This window comes from Drosophila yakuba, chromosome 3L, assembly GCF_016746365.2.
Source record: "Drosophila yakuba strain Tai18E2 chromosome 3L, Prin_Dyak_Tai18E2_2.1, whole genome shotgun sequence".
Taxonomy (NCBI): Eukaryota; Metazoa; Arthropoda; class Insecta; order Diptera; family Drosophilidae; genus Drosophila; species Drosophila yakuba.
The window spans coordinates 2,957,550-2,980,586 of record NC_052529.2 but is presented as its reverse complement, the minus strand read 5'-3'; the positions used below and the strand labels follow the sequence as shown (position 1 = coordinate 2,980,586).

At 46.6% G+C, this 23,037-nt stretch overlaps 4 protein-coding genes across 5 annotated transcripts; 2 read left to right on the top strand and 2 right to left on the bottom strand.

The window, feature by feature from the left end:
* The first annotated feature begins 680 nt into the window (after positions 1–680).
* LOC6532626 (ubiquitin-protein ligase E3B) lies at positions 681–5,079 on the top strand. 2 transcript variants are annotated; one of them, XM_002093334.3, is made up of 7 exons: positions 681–1,098; positions 1,155–1,644; positions 1,701–2,081; positions 2,137–2,762; positions 2,824–2,942; positions 3,094–4,271; positions 4,330–5,079. In XM_002093334.3, the coding sequence occupies exons 1-7, from the start codon at positions 944–946 to the stop codon at positions 4,612–4,614; spliced, it is 3,234 nt and encodes a 1,077-aa protein (XP_002093370.1). In that variant the 5' UTR covers positions 681–943; the 3' UTR covers positions 4,615–5,079. The 2 variants fall into 2 exon arrangements, with proteins under 2 accessions (XP_002093370.1, XP_015049496.1); XM_015194010.2 differs by having other exon boundaries at positions 682–1,098; positions 3,091–4,271.
* Positions 5,080–7,665: 2,586 nt separating this feature from the next.
* On the top strand, positions 7,666–9,906 carry LOC6532625 (T-box transcription factor TBX3). The gene is made up of 5 exons (XM_002093333.4): positions 7,666–8,089; positions 8,157–8,322; positions 8,471–8,738; positions 8,818–8,955; positions 9,022–9,906. The coding sequence occupies exons 1-5, from the start codon at positions 7,999–8,001 to the stop codon at positions 9,625–9,627; spliced, it is 1,269 nt and encodes a 422-aa protein (XP_002093369.1). The 5' UTR covers positions 7,666–7,998; the 3' UTR covers positions 9,628–9,906.
* Positions 9,907–11,276: 1,370 nt separating this feature from the next.
* Positions 11,277–12,601, bottom strand: LOC6532624 (clumping factor B). The gene is made up of 3 exons (XM_002093332.4): positions 12,335–12,601; positions 11,749–12,279; positions 11,277–11,694 (listed from the first exon to the last, which is right to left on the bottom strand). The coding sequence occupies exons 1-3, from the start codon at positions 12,515–12,517 to the stop codon at positions 11,464–11,466; spliced, it is 945 nt and encodes a 314-aa protein (XP_002093368.1). The 5' UTR covers positions 12,518–12,601; the 3' UTR covers positions 11,277–11,463.
* Positions 12,602–15,476: 2,875 nt separating this feature from the next.
* On the bottom strand, positions 15,477–22,385 carry LOC6532623 (T-box transcription factor TBX6). Its single transcript, XM_002093331.3, has 5 exons — positions 21,910–22,385; positions 20,916–21,072; positions 17,517–17,784; positions 17,295–17,432; positions 15,477–16,355 (listed from the first exon to the last, which is right to left on the bottom strand). Exons 1-5 carry the CDS (start codon positions 21,998–22,000, stop codon positions 15,609–15,611), a joined length of 1,401 nt encoding a protein of 466 aa, XP_002093367.1. The 5' UTR covers positions 22,001–22,385; the 3' UTR covers positions 15,477–15,608.
* Between the last annotated feature and the right edge of the window lie 652 nt (positions 22,386–23,037).

Here is a 23,037-nt window from a genome sequence, read left to right as displayed (position 1 = left end):
ATTGCAATCTGGCTAGCGGGAATTTTGGCTATCTTATGTCCCCGTTGGAAATTGTTGAAATGTTAACTCAATACAATAATATTCATTTAATAAAATGGTTAAATAATCCAGGTGATGTTATTTTTTGGGCTGAAGTTTTAAATTACAAGGATGCAGGCAATTACAGATTCCTTCAACTGTCATCTGTTGCGATAAAACTATTGACATTGCAATGGTCCAATGTGGAGGTTGAGCGTGCATTCAGCCAAATGAATATAGTTAAAACAAAACTGAGGAACAGAATTCATATTGGTACCTTAAGCCCATGATTGCACATAATGTAATTTGTATGTTGTAAACTTTATTCATAAATTGATAATATATTTTTGTAATTTTTACAGATATGGTTTGCGCAGAGAAAATAAATGCTGCCACAATTATATAGTTTCCAAGTAACCTAAAACTTATTGTAACTAACCAAAGCTATACAAAATGAAGACGCAAACTATGCAGATTTAGATGAATCCACTATATTTTTGGATTAATTTTAATATAGACAAAAAAAAATGTTAATGAAATGTTTAGGTATGTAGCCCTGGGTTCGAAACCGTGCTAAAGCAGCGTAGACCACAAACCATTGTTCTAGCTAGAAAATAGCCAACTAAAATGATCTTTGTCACTTTGGCCTTCGTCTGTGGTTATTTGAGCAGAAGCAGGGGCGGTCACACTGCAAAACCAATTGGAACAAAATAAGGATATTTTCTTTTTGCAATTTGTTGGATTTACGATGTAGAAAAAATATCTAGCGATGCACTGAATCACGGCCCTGGGATAGCGCTCAGCTCGAGGAAGTGATTGAGACGATAAATACGTCCCGGAACAGGCACAATCCCAACGAAAACAAACGCCCTCGCCAACAACAATACATCATCAACAACATACCATCAACCTGCTGCAGTGCGAAATGTTTGCCCAAAACCAAAAGACCAGCTTCCTGGAGCAGACGAAGGCGGCGCGGGAGGAGCGGGCGCTGGAGAAGCGCCGCGAGCAGGCGGCCATCCTGCTGCAGTCCACGCTCAAAGGGTATGCGGCACGCAGGAAGTACCAGAAACGGATCATGTAAGTGCCCACCTGCTTTTATAGCGTAACCACCTTACTATTAACCTATCTTGCAGACACGATTTCGATGCCATGTTCACTGAGCATCAGGACGACAAGGATGCGGAACTGGAACTCGTGGCCAGCAACGTGTATCCGGTGCTCCGTCGCTACCTCACCCAGATCCAGCTGGACAAGAGCGATGTGCGTGCACGGGAGCGCTTGGAGCGCATCTGTCGTTACATCATCAAGGCAATGGAGGCGGAGAACACCAAGCTGTCCTATGCCGCTCTCTGTCTTTTTAAGGAACGCAGCCTGCCCTGGATTGCGCACATCAAGATACTGCTCACGAACTGCCTGACTTTGCTGCCCGAGCTGAAGCCGGAGAACCATGCCGACAGCTTATCCCTTGCCCTCTTCCTGCACACACTGGTGGTTTTCACGGCGCCCAAATCCTGGGCGATACTCCGGAGTGCCCAGTTCGAGAAAGTGCAGCCGGCCATGCAAAAAATCTGCTGCAATATTCAAGGTCATCTGGTGCAGCACGATTTCTACAAAGTCATGCGGGTGAGTTATTACTTTATAATTATTTTACTACGCTTAGTAAGCATATTATCCCACAGCTCGTTTTGCTACGCGGCACTGTTCGCGAGGAGTTGTCAGTGAAGCCCGTCACACTGGTGGCCATCATTACGCTTTGCCTACGTCCCCTGATCGATGGCAACTTTAGTCGAAATCTACTGGCCAAATTTCTGTCGGAGATTCTGTCTGTGCCCGCTTTAATCTACCATCTGCACCAGAGTGTACCGCAGTGCCTGGAACAGTTCTCGTCTTTGGGGCTGCTGAAAAAGGCGCTTAGCATTTCGGGAGACGTGCAGTGGTTCGATGAATTTGGCACAAGCATGCCGGGCACCAAGTCCCTGGCGTTTCTGGGAAACATAGTGAATTTGTTCAGCATTGATGGCCAAGGGGAGTCCAAGGAGTTGGCCTATCCACTACTGACTGTAAGTTGTAGATTAATGCTTCTCTACTGTGTAACTTATGCCTTTATCATCATAGGAAACCACCACATCGCTGTTGGAACTAATACCCAACACGGTGACCACCAAGGGAGTGTTCACTCAGTGGCACGAGCTCTTGGGATGGCATACTCCGGGTCCAGAGCCTGCACAGAATCAGAATGTGGCCCTGATTAAGAAGCAGTTTCACATGCTGTGGGATCATCGCTGCATAAAACTGTTGCTGGGAGACCTCTTGAAGCAAATCAATGTAAACTACGAGCGTATCGAATTTCAATCTCCCCAACAACCATCCACATCGAATCTGCTGCGTCGAGCCCTAGAGCGTAGCTCCACGAGAGGTGTTAACCTAATGGGAGTGGCGAGCAGCAAGCAGGCTAAGCAGAAGTGGCGCAAGCTGGACAATGCGGAGGTGGTGCAGGTGTCACGAGTCTGCGGCATGTACTATGCCGCCCTCAACACCCTATCCCAAATGAAGCTGGACATCCTGACTGGCATCTGCTACAACGACAATGTGCTATATGATATTTGGTTGCTAATCACATCCCTTGGCCCCAATTGCGGCATGAAGGAGTATCTGGAGCTGCTCAAATCCGAGACGAATATGCAAAAGCCGCAGACCTCCATGCTGATGCTCTTTTGCGACTGCATGACGCACTACGTAACGTATGTAGATTCGGTTTTAAAACTGCAATTATCTGTTAAACATTTAACAAAATCTCTGCAGAATTCTGGATGAATACGAAATGTACACGGAGCAGAATCCTTTTAAACTTAACGACTACGTGATGCTGACCTACTTCCTAAATAATATTCTCTACAAACTTATTAACGATAATCTTCTGGGTAAGTCTGCTGTAATCTTATAATTACTATTTCCAAGTCAATCTAAACCAATAACATCTAAATAAGCCATTAATATTTAATAGAATCAGACAATAATTATATTAATTAAATGAAAATTAAATTGTTAAATGCACTTTGCGATCTCCAGCAGGTGCCAAGAACATTGTCCAGAATCCGGTTTTCCTCTCGCTGCACACTCTTATGCTTTGCTTGTACCGCCGCGATTGCCGTCGCCCCTTCACGCCACCCAACCACTGGCTGATACCAGAGGTGAAACCCTCCACCTTCATCAACGACCTGGAAAAGGCCAAGAGAAACGCGATGCTGCTGCTCGCCAAGATGCCTCACATTATACCGCACGAGGATCGGGTGAAGTTATTCCGCAAGTTCGTGCAGAACGAGAAGGCGGTGATGGGTCTGACGGAAAGTGCCTGCGCTTCGCCTCGCTCCGCACTGATTGTGATTCATCGCGATCGTATTGTGGAGGATGGATACCGGCAACTGGCCGCCCAGCCCACGCAAGCCCTAAAAGGTGTTATCCGCGTGCGCTTCATCAATCAACAAGGACTGCACGAGGCGGGAATTGATCAGGATGGAGTGTTCAAGGAATTTCTGGAGGAGACCATCAAAAAGGTGTTCGACCCGTCGCTGAATCTATTCAAAACCACGTCGGATCAGCGACTGTATCCCTCACCCATTTCCTACGTCCAGGACAATCATTTGCAGCTCTTCGAGTTCGTGGGCCGCATGCTGGGCAAGGCGGTGTACGAAGGCATCGTGGTGGACGTGCCGTTTGCCTCCTTCTTCCTCTCCCAGCTTCTCGGCCAGACGCAACAGGCTCTGTACTCCTGCATGGACGAGCTGCCGTCGCTGGACAACGAGTTGTATCGCAGTCTCACCTTCATCAAACACTATAAGCAAGATGTGTCCGATCTGAACCTTACCTTTTCCGTGGACCAGGATGTGATGGGCAAAATTGTCACTCTCGCTTTGCATCCGGGTGGCAAGGCGCGTGTGGTTAATGACCACAACAAGCTGGTCTACATCCACTATATGGCCTTTTTCCACATGAACACCCAGATCCGCGAGCAGACGATAGCTTTCAATCGTGGCTTCCGCAGCATCGTCAATCCAGAATGGTTATCCCTCTTCTCGCCACCGGAATTGCAGCGCCTTATTTCTGGGGATACTAGTCCTTTGGACTTGAAGGATCTGCGAAAGCATACACATTATTACGGTGGCTTTCACGACTCCCATCGCGTGGTTGATTGGCTCTGGGATATCCTGGCCAAGGACTTCACGGAGGAGGAGCGTAAGCTGTTCCTAAAGGTATGTCGTTCATAACTTTGCTACATACATAAATAATTAATTAAGTAAAACTTTTCAGTTTGTCACCAGCTGCTCAAAGCCTCCGCTTTTGGGTTTCGCCCACCTGGAGCCACCCTTCTCGATTCGTTGCGTGGAGGTGAGTGATGACGAGGATATGGGCGACACAATCGGAAGTGTGATTCGCGGTTTCTTTACCATACGCAAAAAGGATCCACTCAACCGCCTACCCACCTCGTCGACCTGCTTCAACCTGCTGAAGCTGCCCAACTACCAAAAGAAGTCCACGCTGAGGGACAAACTTCGCTACGCTGTGAGCAGCAATACCGGATTCGAGCTGTCCTAAAACAGCTTGAAATATTCCCCTACTTCTTACCTTACTGAATACATGTTATTATTCCTTCTTAAGTATTCTTTCGTAGGCAATTTGGTGTAAATGTGTTTCAAATATTTTTGTGGCCGCATCACAAACGGATTGAGAAACATATTTAATCAATATGAAACAAAATTATTAACAAATAAACATAAACGTATAGCTGTGATAAAACTATTATAAACTAACGAAGAGTACACAAGAAATAGCAAGCTGAATTACGGAATACTGGAACGAACAATCCATTTTGGTGTCTGATCTTGATGATAAACAAGAAAATGTCTAGTAAATATTGTAAATTGTGGCATGGCACACAACAAATATCTAACCCACGTACGGTGTAAGCCAAAAGTTACATACTACATACATGTAAACCACAAATGAAAAAGAAAACCAGCAACAATAAATCTATGTGTCTGATTCATGTGCAAAATGTAAGCCTGTTTATCAGATTTATCTGTAAGGTAGTAGTGTAAGGTAGCCGCCTAAGCGCGTTCCCAAAGATAACAAACTTGCAATTAGTGAGCGCTGCTCAGATTTCCCCGGGTTTTTCCAGCCCGAAAACTGAATGAACATGGAAATGGAAATGGAAATGGACACGAGTGGCGAGCTGCGCGAGTCCGCTAATGACACAAATCCGTCTGCACGGGACCTGCTGTCCTGAACTCCTCAACTCACTTCCTCCGCTAATTGCCTGAGTCACACTCGCCGAGGGTCGTCGTCGGGATCGGGATTGGGATTGGGATCGGGTCAGGGGCACTTAGAGCGACCCTGTGGACGTTCGCTGGTGAATAAGCGGAAATATGGCAGTTTATGGAGTTTATGCAAAGCTAGTCGAGTTACGAATTACCGGAAATTGCATATCTCTGCCTGGCAGATGACTAATGACCGGAGACGGGTAATGGAAATGCGAGCAGGGACTAAGCTGGGATCCTCAAATGTCCCCAGACGATCCGAGATATCAGGATCAGGATCAGTGATTATTTAGACATTCAAAAGTCATTTTATAAGCAAATGCAAAATGATATTAAACATGAATAGATTGAATAAGCTATGAATCTTCAGATGAGAATGTGTAGGTGAATAGTAAGCATTTTGGTACTTTAACATAACATATTTATCCCCGCACTAAATCTTCATTCCCGGAGGTAATTTGAGATTGTTATCCTGGTCATCGATCGTTAAGGATCGTTCCGGTTCCCATTTGAATACCCCCAAGCGATGTCCTTTTGCGGTTTTGTCGGCCCGCTTTGGTCTCCAACCTGCAGGAGACGACCAGACAATAGCAAACAAATTGTAGAGCAGACCCACAAACAGGCAATAATCATAACAATAACAATAATTTTGGAAACTGCCGAGAGACGCACAAACAGTCGGCGGTCGTGTCGCACATCCAGCCAGGTCATAAAACTGGCATCCTCGCATCCTCGCATCATCGAGGCTCTCGCTTTTGTTCCCTGGCGATGAGGAGGAGGATGAGCAGCTCGGGGACAAAGTGTGATGATTTTTATGACTCGCCTGTGAGTTTGTGCCGCCAATGTCGCCATGGTACTGCGGCACCCGGGAAACAGGACAAGTGGCAACAAGTGGCTGATCCGTTAGACGTATCCCTTTTCCAGCCCATCCCATCCCATCACATCCCATCCCATGCCATCCCATCCCATGCCATCCCATCTCACTTCGATGCTCAAGTGGCTCGAAGGCGACAGTGGCTTGGCGCCAGTTTGATTTGATGGTCGCTCCCGCCCGGCTGCCGCAATTTGTTGTGGCCCAGCATCGAGTACAAGTACCATTTACAGGTCTGATTAGCCGGACTTATCACGAAGCGGATCTCTTTGGATCTATGTATCTTTGCCCTCTGCAACGGTAGCGGCGAGATTTCGCTGCATCTACAAGATGCACGGCAGATTGCAGATAAGTTAAATGCGCCCGAACAAATGGGTTGCGATCATGACGTTGGGATATATGTACATACATATGTACGGGTATGAACTGGTTATTAAAGGTTTGACACTCAAGTGTTGTTTTAAAATATGCCGATGATCAAAATGTTAAATAATCTTTAAGATACTTTAGAAGAAAGGCATTCGAGTTGAAGGATAAGCTGTGGGAAAATTATATGAACTAAAATTCGAAGAATTCATTAAGCGATACTATTTCATATTTATAGTAGCGCACATCAGTTAGTAACCAAAACTATAATATTTTTTTTTTTGAAAGTTAAATCTAGTGTTGTCAATATACACGGTTTCTAACCCAACATTCACGTCATACTTTGTTCTTATCTTTGAATATTATTACATATATGTACATATTTCAATGAATAACTTGATTTTTACATTTTTATTTTATTTCCAAGACTTTGCCTTGTCGATCACATTAATGAATAGTAAAATTCAAACTAATAAAATATAATGTTCCTATATTTTTTATAAAACATTTCAATTTTATTATAATGATAAGCGTGAATACAATCTTACAAAAATACTTTGATTCAAGATACTTTTGTTTCTACCTAATTAATTCAACTCAGACTGTGACAAACTGATAGTAAACAACAGATTATAACGAATAAATTCGAATCTGCTCACTTTAAAAACTTACAAAATTGGAAAATTTATAGGCAAATTCTTTTTCTAAAAGGAATTTTTTCAATTTCCTTCTCGTGCCTCCAAAATTACAGCCTCCCATTTCTGGGACAACGTAATCTCGAACATTATTGGTTGGCCCATATCCAAAGCGTTTTCCACTTCCATAAATATTACAAGCGATTAGGCGACTTCAAAGAGCGCTCCTCCGATTCCACGAAGCCGCACGAGGAAAAGCCCCATTCCCCATAGTCATTCCATAGCCGTTCCCATTCCACGTACCGCTATCAGCGGCAAGATGGGTGCCGTGCCCCCAGTTTCGTGGGAGGAGGTCACCAGAAGCGCTCCACGGCGTTACGGAAAATGGCGTGCCCTCTGGCGCAGCGAGTGCGAGCGGGATGGCGTAACGCTCGCTGATAAGCGACCAATGGCAGGGAGAAACACACACATGGCCAGAAGCCGAGCAAGTGAGCGTGGAAGCGAGAGAGAGAGCCACTTGAGCATGGGCATGAGAACAGGTCGGGCCACTACCTGAGGATCGGATCGAGTGCAGAGCGAAGGGAGAGAGGGAGGAACCCAACGGACCGGATTCTGGCAGAACTGAAGTAGTGCCCGCTCCGAGATGCCGAGAGACAGTCTCAATCTGGACAGCAAAGCGATCAGTTCGTGTTCCAGACGTCGTCGATTTACCACGGAATAATATCAATTTACAAAACATCGCCAGACGGAAAGATTAGGCGCATATCTCCACACCCAAAAACCCCAAAACATGTTGACCTTGCCCAACATCGCCGATCTGCGTCTGCAGCAGCAGATCGCCCAGGAGATATACCGCCAGCAGATTATGCAACGATTACCCGGTAAGTGGGCAGCACACCCATGTTTTTGCCGTCGGCTAACTAACCTCCTCCATCGTTGCTGCCATAGATCCACTCTGCGGCCTGTTGCCCAACTTTGCCGGACACTTTGTGCCACCGCCACCACCGCCGCAACCCACTTTGCCCGGCGATGTGGAGGCCAAGCTGGAGAACAACGAACTGTGGCAGCAGTTCCACACCATCGGCACCGAGATGATCATCACCAAGTGCGGCAGGTTGGTACCATTTTAAAGTCAACTATTTGCTCGCCCCCATCAGCTCAGCTTATCTCCCATTGATAAGCCTTCTGCTTCTGCTTGCTCCTAAATCTTATGGTGCAAACGTGTCACTAACAACCACTTACCATCTTCTTCATCCCATCAGACGCATGTTCCCTTCGATGCGGGTTTCTCTCAGTGGCCTGGAGGAGGAGGCCAGCTACTGTGTGCTCCTGGAGATGGTGCCCATTGGCGACTGTCGCTACAAGTTCTCCGGCTCCCAGTGGGTGCCGGCCGGAGGAGCCGAGCCCCAGAGCCCCCAGCGCATGTATCTGCATCCGGAGAGTCCGGCCACCGGAAAACACTGGCAATCGCAGGCTCTGCTCTTCAGCAAAGTGAAGCTGACGAACAACACGCTGGATAACAATGGTCATGTAAGTAATCATTATCAAGAAATATTGAACCATTTTCTTCTTGAGTAGAAACTGACCTTCTATTTTCCTGTTTTTCCAGATCGTCTTGGCCAGCATGCACAAGTATCAGCCGCGTCTGCATGTCGTACGTACCTCTGATCTCGGCCAGATTCCGTGGGCACCCCAGCAGGCCTTTGTCTTCCCGGAGACGGAGTTTATAGCCGTAACGGCTTATCAGGTGTGTGGAGCTATATCTCTGTTTAAATATGGAACGTGATAGCTAATCCTCTTGTTTGCTTTGCAGAATGACCGCATCACCAAGCTGAAGATCGACAACAATCCCTTTGCCAAGGGATTCCGTGAGTCGGGTCAGTCGAGATGCAAAAGGAAGATAAATGACTCGCCACCGCCATCGCAGCCAGAGATGAACCAGGTGGACCAAAGTCCGGTGACATCGCCGTTAGCCAAACGGTTGCGACTCGTGGAGGAATTTCCCCATCATCATCAGAGTCATCAGAATCATCAGAGTCATCAGAATCATCCAAGTGCGGCGATGCAGCGTCACTATCTGCTGGATGCTCTGGAGGCCAATTTCTATGTGCCAGCGCCACCGCCGCCGGCCATCGAGTATGCCAAGCACATCGGCGGTGCCTATCCAAGTTGGGCCTACACCCCGCCATCCCCTGCCTCCTCCGTCTCCTCGGCGGGCTCCACGAGCGGCGAGTCCGCTGCCGAACGAGAGGCAGATGCCGATGCCGACACCTTTGTAGATGTGGTTGGAACCGCACCAGCTGCTCCTCCGCCTCCTACTGCTACTACTACTGCTCCGCCATCCAGCGATCCGATGGCCAAGCCGAAGCGCAGCAGCTTCAGCATCTCGGACATATTGGGAACCAGCTCGTCCATTTAAAATCATTTTGAAATCAAGTGTGGATGGGTGGTGTGTGCTCCCGTTTGGATTGGAATCGGTGCCTTGTACATTTAATTAGCGTTTAGTTGCCATCGTCTGCGTAGTGTCTAAGCTGAATTGTGATATTTTGCAGTTAATTAGGATTTCCAGGTATTTGCCATCAGTATTTATCGTATTTATTATGCAATTTTAATTGTTCACATGATTTCGTAATGGTTTTATTGTCTTTGGCATTTTAATGCGGCATAAATAATAAAATTGTACGTATACCCCAATGAATTCAATGGCCGTTATTTCTGGGATGCCACAATGCGGGGATTGGAATGTGGAGCAATTAGAAGAGACAGATGCTCAGAGCTTCCAGGCCGAAGATCTGAATAAATTCCCCAATAACTTCCCATGACTGCGCTTCGAATCCTGTTCCAGCAATTTCCTCACCCTTCCCCACCGCATACATAATTCGGCTTGGTTTTGCCTTTGGTTTCGGTTTCATATCTCCCGCATGCGCGGCATAAGAACCAGTTCCTCCAGACCCTCCACACACCCTCCTCCTACTTCTGCTCCGCCGTCTGCTCCACCTTCTTGTGAACCTTCTTTCTAAGAGCAGAACAACCCACCGGCAAGCCAGCAACAACATGGGACATGGGCTTATCAGCAGATCAGAGCGAGCCGCATCTTAAACGCTGGCGCCGGCGCCAAGTTAAATGCGCTGATTGAGCGCCACGATCACCGGCAATCCTGGCGAGCAGTCCCCAGTCCGATTCAAATACCCAATCCACAGTCGACAATCTCCAATACCCCCAACTCCGTCGTGTAATTGATGTTTTCACATTGTAGTTGTTAGCGAAACTGTGGCCATTTACATGCAATTGTCCGAGTGTCCCATCACACATCTCCATGCTATCGAGCGGAAACGAGGCGGCACCTTTGATGGGCCAGTCCGCCAGTGCCAGTCGCAAGTGTTGCCCCCAAAAGAGAGCCGGCTAGATGATTGGTTAAACCAGGCAATCTTCGACGGTGGCATTCGCTTCAATTCGCGTTAAGAAACAATTGTTAAGAGAGCAAGGAGCACAATCGCTTCAAGTCGCATACGATAGCCATACCCACACACGTAGCTGCAACCTGTTTTTTGGCCCATTCATGTTGCCGCTGGAAGTGTTTATGGGCTCCACATTAGCCACACTGCATATTCATGTTAAACGTCGCCAAAAGACTAACGACAACGTTTGCTCCATTGTGTTGTTGCTGCTGCCGCTGTTGTTGTTGTTGTTGCCCTTACCTTACCTTACCTGAAATTTATTGAATTCTCATTTGGGGGCATCCGCCGGCTGGGCCCAGAAGAGAGAGTCCATGTTTGGGGCCGGAGCAAAGCAAACGTTCGCATGTCAGCGGCAAATGAGCACCGACCCGGGCTCACTCGGTGATCTGCCAGGCCAGATAAGCCATCCCCTTCAGCGGGCATGTGTAATTTCCCTGGAAATTAATGTTGCGGCGGCCAAAATCAAAGTCACGGGCAACATATTTCGCTGGCGACAATTTTATCGGCAGCACAATGAAATCATTTGGAGCCGGCGACGACGTTCCCATTCAACGCTGGCGATATTATGTCTTTGCCGCAGCATGACAGTCGCATATGTTTGGCGCTCTAATTGCTTTGGTAGTTCAGAATCCTTTATTGCAGAAAGATATCAGTGGGCAAAAAGAATGTCTAATCGGTCAGCGCAGGTGATTCCATGAATATAGTAGCTAAGTAAGGATCGGTATGATGCAATAAAAGTTGAGTGGTGATTATGATAGTAAAAAGGTAGTTGAGTGTTGATCCAGATGATGTAACGTCTAGTATATGGGATCGCCAGTGCGCATGTGGGCACGACGGTGCCAGTGATTGGGATTCTTGTACTCCACCAATCGGGTCAAATCAAAGCCAGCTGGCACTATAATGGGCGGCTTAACTCCGCTCAACAGAGGAGTTTCCAGTCGAGCTGGTGGTGGTATTGGTATGTCCGGAAAGGGAGACACATACTTCTTCTCCGCGGACTTCTCACTTTTCGGAGGAGGCATGCTCGTCTGAAAGATAACGATTAAAGAAAACAATTTTAAGTAAAAAAACATTAAACATACTTTTGCCGGCTCGGGTTCCATCTTGTCAGCTTCCAAGTTAGCATCACTTGTGTTATTAGAAGTATCCGTATCAAAATAGGCCTCCAGGGCCATGGAAAACTCGCGCAAGCGAGAAACTTTGGTCTGGCAAGATTTCTGCTGCGAATCGATCCAAATCTCGGTGAAGGCGTACTTTTGCAGGGCCTCCGTTTTGGCACTGGTGGTTAGGTGCTCCTTCCGGATCGTTACTGGATGGTCCAGGTTGAAGAGTTCATTGCAGGGCATTTGTTTCGAGGAAAGTTCGGGAACTTCTCTGGGACAACAGGGTACGGGGCTCTGCTTCTGCTGACTTATCGGCGAGATGGTAAACTTCTTGGGAGACATGAAGCGACCCGCATCCTGTGGGGGCTTGCCAGCGGAGACGCCATCGTAGGCGGAGGAGTCGCTGGAATCGACCTCAAAACCGGGCGACTTTGGCTTCAAGAAGGCGCCCAAAAGCGGCGTCTTGGAAGTGTTCGCCGCGCCCTGGGCCAGCTGGGCGGGTACCTCAATCTAGAGGGGCATTATCTTAATACTATGCGCAATATAAAACCCGTATTTCACTTGCCATTTCCTCCCTGGAGGTCTCATTTTCCGATCCGGAATCAAAGTCCGCGGCGCTGTCGCTGTCGCTGTCGCTTTCCGAGAGCGAGACGCTCAGGCTGTCCAGGATGTTCTCGCTTTGGTCTAACGAATGGAAGGAGTCATTGTCGTCGGTGTCCGAGTGACTATTCTCAACAAGATCGCTCATTTTGCTTGCTTCTTAATGTTAAATGATTTAAATTATTTAATTGTAAATTAGTTTCATCCGAATGGCGCAAAAGTCAAAATGACAACTACCAGGGCTGCCGAGCTGTTCACTTGTCATCCCCCCAAAGGCTTATCTACACGATCAGATTTTAATTAGGCTTTGTTTTGTTTACAGCTCTAAATAATAATAAACTACTTTGCATATAGAAATTAAACTGTATATATATAAAAATGGGAGAGTTAGTGTGAATAATAGACGGATATTATTTATAGATTCAACATTAATATTTATCATAATTTAACATAGTGTAACATAGTGAGCACCTTAGTGTAATGAGGACTTACTCGCTTACTTCGACGAGCTTGGCAACTCTCTCATTAAATGGCGCGTAATTATTTGAATTTGATTTTGTGGTTTGTCTCGGAAGACAAGACAAGTATGCAAATATCTAGCCGTTAACAATGCTGCTGCATTTTGCACTCAATAGAGTTGTAAACAAAGCCAGGACAATGTGAAAGGACCTCTATAAAGGACATGCGTACTTGACGACGGCCATTGTGCTCTGGTTATGATTGTTCCCCTTCGAGTATTTTCAAACTGATCCCCAGATTTGCCCATATGATTTGCTCATATGTACATATAGGCACCAACCCATCCGGTGAGCACTGTAGTGGACCTGCTTATGTGGGTGATTTTCATTATCCTCTAATTGTCTGTGCCATTGTTCACGCGATAGGTTTGAGAAATTACACGCTTTGTTAATTGTGCCAGCCCAAAAGGGTCGCCCATCCTCATATACCTCATATACCTCATATACTCCTTATATGTATGCAAAGTAGGCATTTTCCAGCCCACATGTGAGCCCATTTGCATAAACTGCTTTCACGGCCTTTGTTGTCCGGTGGCCAATCTTCCTGCTGTTGAGCCTCATCTTAGTAGTGGTGGTGGTGGTGGTGGTAGGTTTGTTCTGCTCTAGTTTAAAACCCCAGCTTAGTAGGGTTCTCTGCTTGGTACAGGTCGATTTCGGAACCCAGACACAATCTGGTTCGGTGCATCCGTTTTATGGCTTGGCCCCGGCGACATGGCAAACCTTTCTTTGCCACGCTTTGTTGCATTCTCCTCGCGACCAATATATTTGCATTGGCCGACAATAAAATCTCAAGTACCAGCGCATTGTTGCCATCTTGTTTGCCTAACGCCGGGCGCAGACTAGTGAACTGAAGTTCAGTTCAGAGATCGGCTCCGGCTTTAGGGATCTACTCTAGTTTCCCAAGTGCCTTACTTTAACCCCCAACGAGGGAATCTTAAGTATTCTGTCTTCAACTTTAGATTCAGATTCATAGTATGAATGATAGACTCCTTCAAGGACCTAAGTCCTAGCCATATTCCTGCTCGAATCAAGTCTCACTTTGAAGTGGCAGCCACGCGTGCGCAGTGTAAAATGCTTTTCCAACTCATTAGCGCCGACAGTGCCAGTTCCCCCTAATAACTAATTAACTTTCGTTTAGGCAACAATTTCCCCTTTTTCGAGTTCCCCAAATTCGTGTGTGTTTACACAACAAAAATGCTGCTCGACAAAGTGTATCTAATTTCATAGGCCAACAAAAAAAAAACAAAAAAGAGGCAACTTGCAGCGGCCGTGCAACAAATGTGGCAGCGTAAAACGCAACAGCCATAGTGCATTAATTATCCGGCGGACCTGCGACATCTGCTCATCATGGCAATGGATGGGGTCCACATCATCTGGGCGTGCGGATGAGGGAGGTACGTCCATTTAATGAGGCATTCATTGCACTCGCAACCTTGCGCCTGTCAACACACTCACTCGCACACTCGCACACACACGGCCGACATCTGTCACCCGTTTCAGGCCGGGATCCCCTATAAAACCGCAGGCCAATGGATTCGAACTGATCCCCAGTGGCATAGAACGACAGCACTTCGAACGGCAACTATTTCAAATCGATTTGGTGCACTGACAGAAAATTATTGATTCTGTTCGACAATATTGGTTAGACACAAAGGATTTTTATGAACAGAGTGCGGCAACAAAATACAGAAATATACAATGATATCTTGAGATACTCTTACAATTTTCTTGCTAATTTATAATATTTTAGGATTTAAACATATAGAAAAACTCAACCTTTAAATAGCTAGAAATTGATAAAAACTTGTATCTTTGCAAGCATCTTTGTTATTCTGTACTTCTATGTTAGCATCCGTGTAATTCAGTCTCTGCAACTAATTTCTCGCAGTGTGCTAAATTGATTGAACCGTGTTTGTTTTTCCAATGGCTGGGCGGGCAGCGGTGTCTGCACCGCCCTTTTGGCCCTCGAATCCAGACGAGACGTGGGTGGTGACGCATGTCATCGTAAACTTCATCATTGGCTCCGTTCAGCCCTTCAGCCCTTCAGTCCTTCGGCAGTTGGCTGCAGTTCCTCCGGCTCTTTGGCTCTTCTGGGTGTTTAGCCCTGCAGATCTGCGGCAACTTGCATAACGCATTGTGTGTATTTTCTTTGGCTTCGTCTCAGTCTCTGCCCATTTCATAAATAACAAGATCCCATTCTCTAGGGTAGCATCTAACATCCAGCATCCGACGCAGAGATGAGGGCTGCAACCGAATTTCATGCCTTGTCGAGCTATTTAATTGCAAACAAATTATGTTCTAGCCAGTCGCATCTCTGTGTGGCTAATGGATGTGGATGTTGCGGCGTAGGATGCCCTGATGATGTTGTCGAAACCCGAACGTTTATCTTGTAAATTGGTTGGGATTAAAGTCTGGCGGAAGTTGTGATTTCCAGCCCAAGATCGCCCAATGATAGAGGGCCAACTGGCGGTAGTACTTTTTCCTCTGCGATATGTTCATTTACCTACAGCGATGGCTGGGCGTTGTGGCTTTGAAGGCTCAGCCCAGCAGGAGGATCTCCCTAATCCTAATTGAAATAAAACAAATTGATTCTCTTATACTTTAGGCTAACTTTAATGGCTTAACGTTAGGCGGCACTTAATAGCTAATCAGGCTAGAATCTGTATAATATCGAAATGAGTACTATGAGTAAATGTTTATGATCTTAGCACTATAGGTATTCTAACTTCCTCCCCCCAAAATGGCCGATATGCTGAAGCCCTTGCTCCTCGTAGAGGGTTGTTCCGGTGGCTGTTCCTGTGTGGACTGCTCCAAGGTGCTCGTTTCACTGCCCACATCCAGTTCGAGTTCCTCCGCTCCCGACTCATCCGAAATGAGCTCCGCACCGGAAGCGCCGGTGGGCAGATTCAGGCCAGGATGTGGACCCAGGCCAGCCTGTAGAATGGCTGCTGGTGGATAGAGAGGTGAGGCCTGAACCGCTCCTGCGTACTCATGGGGTCGTCCGAAGTAGGTACATGCCAAGTCCACAAGCGATGGCCGCAGCAGACTCTGCATATTCTGCTGGAAGTGCTGCATGAAGACGCTGGAGGCACTCCTCGCCTGGAGGGGATGCGGCTGGAGATGGGGCGGTGGGGAGCCCAGGGAGGCCAGGGAACTGGCGCCAGGCACCGACTGATCGTCCAGCGATGATGATAAGGAGCAGGCGGAGCCATTTGATCTCAGGCGCTTAATTTGCGGACCATCCAAATCGCCGCTTGTCGCTGTTCCACCGGCTGTCTCACCGCCTCCCTTCGTTGGCGACATGTCCGACTCGGATTGGGATTGGGAATGGGATAGTGAGTGGGACTGATCTTGATCATCGCCGGTTGGCGATGAAGACATTTTGCGTTTGCAGCGCGATTGTCCCGTTTCGCGGAAGCCCTTGGCAAACGGATTGTTGTCGATCTTCAGCTTGGTGATGCGATCGTTCTGCGGAAGAAGGCAAGAAGATGAGCGTGAAATATGACGATTGCCAGCATAATCTTGGGCAACGTGTAGATGGAGTTGGAGACGGAGACGGAGACTCATCACATAAGTCACTGGCGTCCAGTAGCTGGCGTTAAGTAACATGGCCACTTGACACCAGACTGGGTTTCCAGTTCTCAGTGCTCAGTGCGCAGTGTTCAGTTCCACTCCAGATGACTTGACAAGTTTGTGATCTGTCGGATTTCTCAACCCGAATCTGCGATCTCTCGGCGATCTTGCTAATTAGAGGCAGACTGGCGTCGGCTGTCAATGGGCCCAGACCTAGACAAAAACACAGCGAGGCGCTCAAATTTACAAGGATGTGGCTATCCAACTTCCTAAAACAACAATCCTACCCGCTGACTTTCTGCCTGCCCTGCCCACCAACTATACGATCTACGATCTACGATCCTGCATCTCCCATCTCGCATCTCACATCCCGAATCCCGGAGGCGTTCCATGCTAATTCGAGACGTTGACCAAGCTACCCACGGCGTGAGCGATCGCCGCTCGTTTGCCCAAAATTAACCAATTAGTGTGATCGTTGCCAGTCTCTTTGCTCAATGAATTGGCAAAAAAAAAACACACACACATAAAAATAAAATGCACACAAGTGGGAAGGCTAACTTCGAGGACACATGACTTGAATACTCTTGGCGAAACATTTTTGTTAAATGCCTAATAGTTAAATTCCTAACAGTGCGATTTTAGACAACCTTGGATAAGTCTGTTTGAAGCACATGAATTAATCAATGATGGGATATCATGAGCTGATATCTGGCAATCTTCATTGAGGGAATATTTTACTTCAATGTACTAATTAGACTTTCACAAGCGTGTTGGTCAAGTAGTGGCGCCCCTTGAGAGGGTAAACGGAGTCGGGTTGGAGATGGCACCACTTACCTGGTAGGCTGTCACGGCCACGAACTCGGTCTCGGCGAACACAAAGGCCTGCTGTGGAGCCCAGGGAATCTGCGCCAGATCAGCGGTGCGTATGACGTGCAGACGCGGCTGATACTTGTGCATGCTGGCCAGGACGATCTGGATGCGATTTGGGATGCGAGAAAGGGTATTGGACTTGGATTAGTAACTGGAGATTACTTCAAAAGCCTATGCCGCACTTACATGGCCGCTGTTGTCCAGTGTGTTATTGGTCAGCTTGACCTTGTTGAACAGTATGGGCTGCGCCTGCCAATGGGCACCGGTGGCCGGACTATCCGGATGCAGGTACATCCGCTGCGGACTCTGGGGCTCCGCTCCGCCGGCCGGCACCCACTGGGAGCCGGAGAACTTGTAGCGGCAGTCGCCCATGGGCACCATCTCCAGGAGCACGCAGTAGTTGCTCTCGTCCTCCAGGCCGGAAACACTCAGTCGCATCGAGGGGAACATGCGTCTGTGGGGGAAAAACATCTTATTGGTTAAACCAGAATGTAATACTATTCAATACTATTAGTACTATCAAAATACAGCTTAATGAAACAAGGGAAAGGAATAAAAGGAAATGAATAGTTGCAACATCAAAAAATCTGTTTTTATAGATTATAATAATATTAATACAGATATCAATTAAGTATCTTAACTATATGTATCTTTCTTGTAGCTTATATCCTTTTTGATAATAGGTATTTCAAACTAGTTACGAAACCCAACAAATCCTATTATATAAAACATAGTAGACACGAGATACCAGATATTCCGCTTCTAAAAGTAACCAAATTGTTGGGTTATTGTTTTCCTACAACATTTCTAGTGTGCCAGACGAGCGGGGGAAGTCCAGGAAAACGCCTGGAAAACCTTAGAGCCTTTGTTTACCGAACAAACTCAAATATAGTCATGCTGGATCGACAAAAGGAGCCCAAGTCCATGTCCATGCCCGTTCCCATTCCCGCGTGGGCGTTACAAATATTTAATTGCGAGATTTCCCTTCCATGCGCCATGTAATTAGGCCTGCTCAAATAGAGATTGCCCGTAGGAGTAGGGCTCTCATTCCGCTGTGCTAACAAGGATGCGAGGCCCTGACCCTCGCCTCCAACTCCAACTCCAAGTCGCTGCCGCAGGAACAGCAGGTGGTCACGGCACTTGGCGCCAGCCCGAAAAATGTTTGCTCTTCGTCCTCATCTTCGGAGTGGTTTCTTGTTATTTTTGGCAATGATTTCGTGTTTCCCTCAACCGATGATTAATTAATTGAACGCCACAGCGCCTTGGTTTGCTAACGTTTAATTTGATTCTGGCTTCGGGAATGGGGACGACTGCCTTTTCAGCTCTGTTGAATTCCATTAGAGCACGGCATCGAAATATTTCGACATTTGTGCGGTTTAGAATTTCATTTTCAATTTGCTTGCTCCCACTTTTTGTTTATTGTTTTCCTGGCGTTTTATATTTTTTTGTATTTTATTTTTGGCAAGAGTCCGCTGTCTGGATTTGGACAAACGATTTGTTAAGATCGATATCTTTGGCGCGTCTGCGCATAATTACCAGTGGAATTTTCTACTGCCAGTGAGGAGCGCATGCTGACCACTTGACGCTTGGCAGGTGCAGGGACACGGTCCAGGAATGCGATCCCCGACTGCCAAAAGGGCACCCTCGAAATATCCACCACTCACTCTAATGTTTACCCTACACTTTCCCATAAATAGCTGCTTGAAATGTAAGGAATTAGCATATTTAGGAAATTAAGAGTGAGACTATTTATTAATTGACAGCTATAAAACTGGAAGGAAACGATATAAATTTGGGACACTTTTAAATGAGACCTTTTGAATTACATTTTATACCGAATGTTAATAAAAGGGTTAATGCATTTATTTTCTTCTTTCTGCAACTAAGAGTTCCAGGTCAACAGAAAAACCTGGCTATCTTTGCGCTACCCATCGAGGTTACTGTGTCGCTTCTGTTTAGCGCCTCTCTCGGCGCTTCTCATTTGGCCCAGTTGGTGAGGAGGAGGAGGCTCCACTGGAGGAGCCCACACAGTCTAAAAGCATCGTGACAAAGTCATTTCATTTGCCGCCAGTATCGGGCATTAGGCGATACGGTTTGTTCTATCTAACTTTAATGGCCGTCTGCGCTTTTACCACCCAAAAAGATGGAACGGTTCAAGTGGCAAGCGGAGCCCAGACAAGCAACTAATTAGTTTTTATGAGCGCCACTTGGCATAGGTTTTGAGTTTGAGTTTGAGTTTGGACTTGGAATCGTATCCGATACGAATGGGACATGAAACGTCCGAATGGGGATTGGGATGCGATTGGACAGACGGTGGCACTCTGGCGCCTAATCATTAAAAATTCAAATCGATTGCATCGCGACCTCTCCACCGTTGGCCATAAAACATTTTTGATGAGCATAAAAAGTATTTAATACGCAGACTTTATGAATAATTCATGGCATATATGTGTGTGTATAAAAACAAAAGGGTTATTCGTGCTCCAAAGAGTATTCATTCAATGCATTTCGAGACCAAAAGTTTATGTTAATGCACTGGGAACCCTTTTCGATCGCTTCCAAACTGAGGGCAAGTGTGAAATTGCTCGTATCTGTCGACAAGCTGTGGTCACTGTCACCGCTAAAAGAAAGATACAGATATGTACCATAAGTACGAACATCTTATGGCAATGCCAGAACGCGAAGATATTTCGGGTTCTCAGGTTGTAGGCAGCGCAGACAGGCGCCACAATAAAAACGCTAAGAGCTACAAAGATGACGACAAAGTATCCTTGACGTGAAGATTTATGCCAGCCGAGGCATAAAGGAGCGCCGCCGCACCAACCGACAGGACGTCCCACTGAGCTCGGCGTTCGCCCGATCGGTTCGTTCAGTTGCTTCAGTTGCTTCAGTTGCTTCGGTCTACAATAAATTACGATGACGCCACTTTACGCACATTCGAACAAGTGCCGGACACTTTTAGGTAGTCGCTTTCGAGACCTGATAGATACACGATAAACTAGCTCCGGGCGATCGCGCTATGCCTTTGATTCGTACTATCTACAATCTACAATCTGGATGGCTGGGCACGCAAAGTGCCGGCAAACTTGTTCGCTTTACGCCTCGCGCGATAGTCGCATCAACTGGGGTTGTACCTGCAGCCGCTTTCCCATTTTCCATTTTCCATTTCCCGATTTTCGATTTTCACATCCTGCCGCTGTAAGTGCATCCTTCCGCCGTGTTTGCCTGTGAAAATTGTTGTCGCGACGCCGCTGTAAACAATTTCGCAGGCGCCTGCGTCTAATGAGCGTTTAACAGCAGCAGATCCTCGCTGGACTCTACTGCATCGCATCGGTTGGTTTTGGAATCGGGATCGGTATCGGGATCGGGCTAAGGCTAGGTATCGTTATAGGGTGCTTTAAGTGCTGGTTTATTATTCTTTGCCCTGCGTCTGGAGTATTACTTTTCATGTTCGTGCTAATGCATCGCCCGATCTATGTTTGCACCCGATCTCTAAAGTCTGTATCTCGAGATTCACCCACTCCTGGTTTCTAATTTTCAACAGCAAAGATCTTTGCTCCGTGCTGAACCCACATACATACATACCTGCCACTCTTGGTGATGATCATTTCCGTGCCAATTTGATGGAACTGCTTCCAGAGATCGTCGTTCTGCAGGGTCATCTCCACGCCGGGCAGCGTGACTCGGGGTGGCATGATCACGTGCCGGGGCATCGGAATTGGCAGCATTGGCGGAAACGGATCTGCAAAGGGGCAATGCAGGGTTAAGGGTTAAGGGTTAATAAAGCTTAAGAAATCTAACAAGCAACTTGATATTCTACGAAGTGCAAGGTATGTTTGATAAGCATCCACAGATTATGATGATATTTAACTTGTAATAAGGGTAAGAATTCGATTGAATGATCTTTGATTGAAAAGATATAACACCTAGTATCAAATATAAATGATCTTTTTTAATAGAGCTTTTTTAGCTAAAGAAGTACATCCCTTATAAAGACATTTTAAGATGGTATTATGCCAAAAAAGAAAGCCATTTGAATAACTTAATGATCGCCATTAGTTTAAGAGCCCACGCTCTGATTGAAGGTGTGATATTTCTGTCTTATTCAGAAAGATCGTACGACATAAAGCCAAATGATGACTGACAAATATGGAGCGATATAAGAAAGCTCATTTGGCAAACCAGGAACACTGATTCTTTGCCGATTACCAAACGTAATGCCCTCCATTAGGGATCAACAAAATACGTAGCCATACTTGTGAAGCCATAATGTGATTACAGACAGCGATTTTGTTTTAGGGGTACGCTGATCCCGCAGTTTAACGATCGTCGGCAACAAGCAAAATGCATTTGATATCAAGTTTCGCGATCGGCGATCACTTTCCCACATTACTCAGCTTTATGAGCGGCTGGCCATTAAAACTGCTACGCGCACACACCCCGCTGATCTTGGCCAGCCTTGGGTTGGCTGGAACAGAAACCAACTAAAGTTTGCCAAAAGTTAAGGCCATTTATGCTAATGATGGCTAACAGTTCAAACGGGGCGTATGCGTGATATGTGTGGGGGCATAGAGCTTACCTGGTATGCGCTGCATGATCTGCTGGCGATAGATCTCGTGCGCTATGTGCTGCTGCATGCGCAGATCCACCAGCTCGTTCATGGTGATCATGGTGATGTGGTGGTGCTGCCAAAAATAGTACCAAATCTGTGCCCAAAACTGCTTTGTTTGGCGTTTGTCACTTGCTCACTTGTTCCGCACACACAAAAAGCACTCACGCAACATATGGCGGTGTCTATTTTTTATTATGTTTTTTTTGGGGAGTCCGGGTTTGCTTTTTAGTCGAGCACGAGACGCCGCCGATTAGCGTCAATTATGCAAATCACGGCACACAAAAGTCTCTCATGTGCGTGGGTGTTAATTTGATTAGGCCCGGTGTCGCGTATGTGGGTTATTATTCTACCACAACTTACGAGCATATAGAGAGAGTATTTTGTGATCGTGTCTTGAGCTCGCCAAGTTCGCATTTCAACTGAGCAAGTTCCGTTGGCAGAGCGATCTCTCGATATTCCGATATCTCGAGCTGCATGGAACGAGCTTGACTCGTTTCCGTCTTGAGCCATTGATCGAGATTACCTGCTGCTCGCCATCGATTGGCTGGTGGCATCGGCAGCTAGCCGTCTCGCTCTGTTTTGGCACCTCCATTTTGAAAAAATCTTCTCGATTTTCCCACTGCCTTGGCTCCGCCCACGTAGCGCTGGCCATCTCTCTCTCTCTCGCTCTAATTGCGTTTAATTCTGAAGTGCGAAGTTGCACAGTCAGCGAAGCAACATGTTGCTGTTGTGTTCATTCGCTGTGTGTGTGTGTCTAAATGTGTGTGTGTGTGGCTGACTGCCTTTTAATTATGATCATGATGATTGAAATTGTTTTTTCTCCGTCTCCGCTTTTTGGCATCTTTTTGTGTGTATTTATGCTTTGCCCATTTGCAGCCGCTGCTACATCAGCATCATGGTGGTCCTCTTGTCTGTCTGGCTGCCTCTTTGAGCCGTGTGTGTTTGTCGTTTTGCTGATCATTTATTACATTTTACCCGCCGCACTACAGTGAAAAGAATTTATCGTTGCTGTTTGTTCAGCAATTTGATGGTTTTTTATTGAAAAATATTGACTCTTAGTTTGTGTGTTGGCAGCGCATTGTATAAGATATTGAT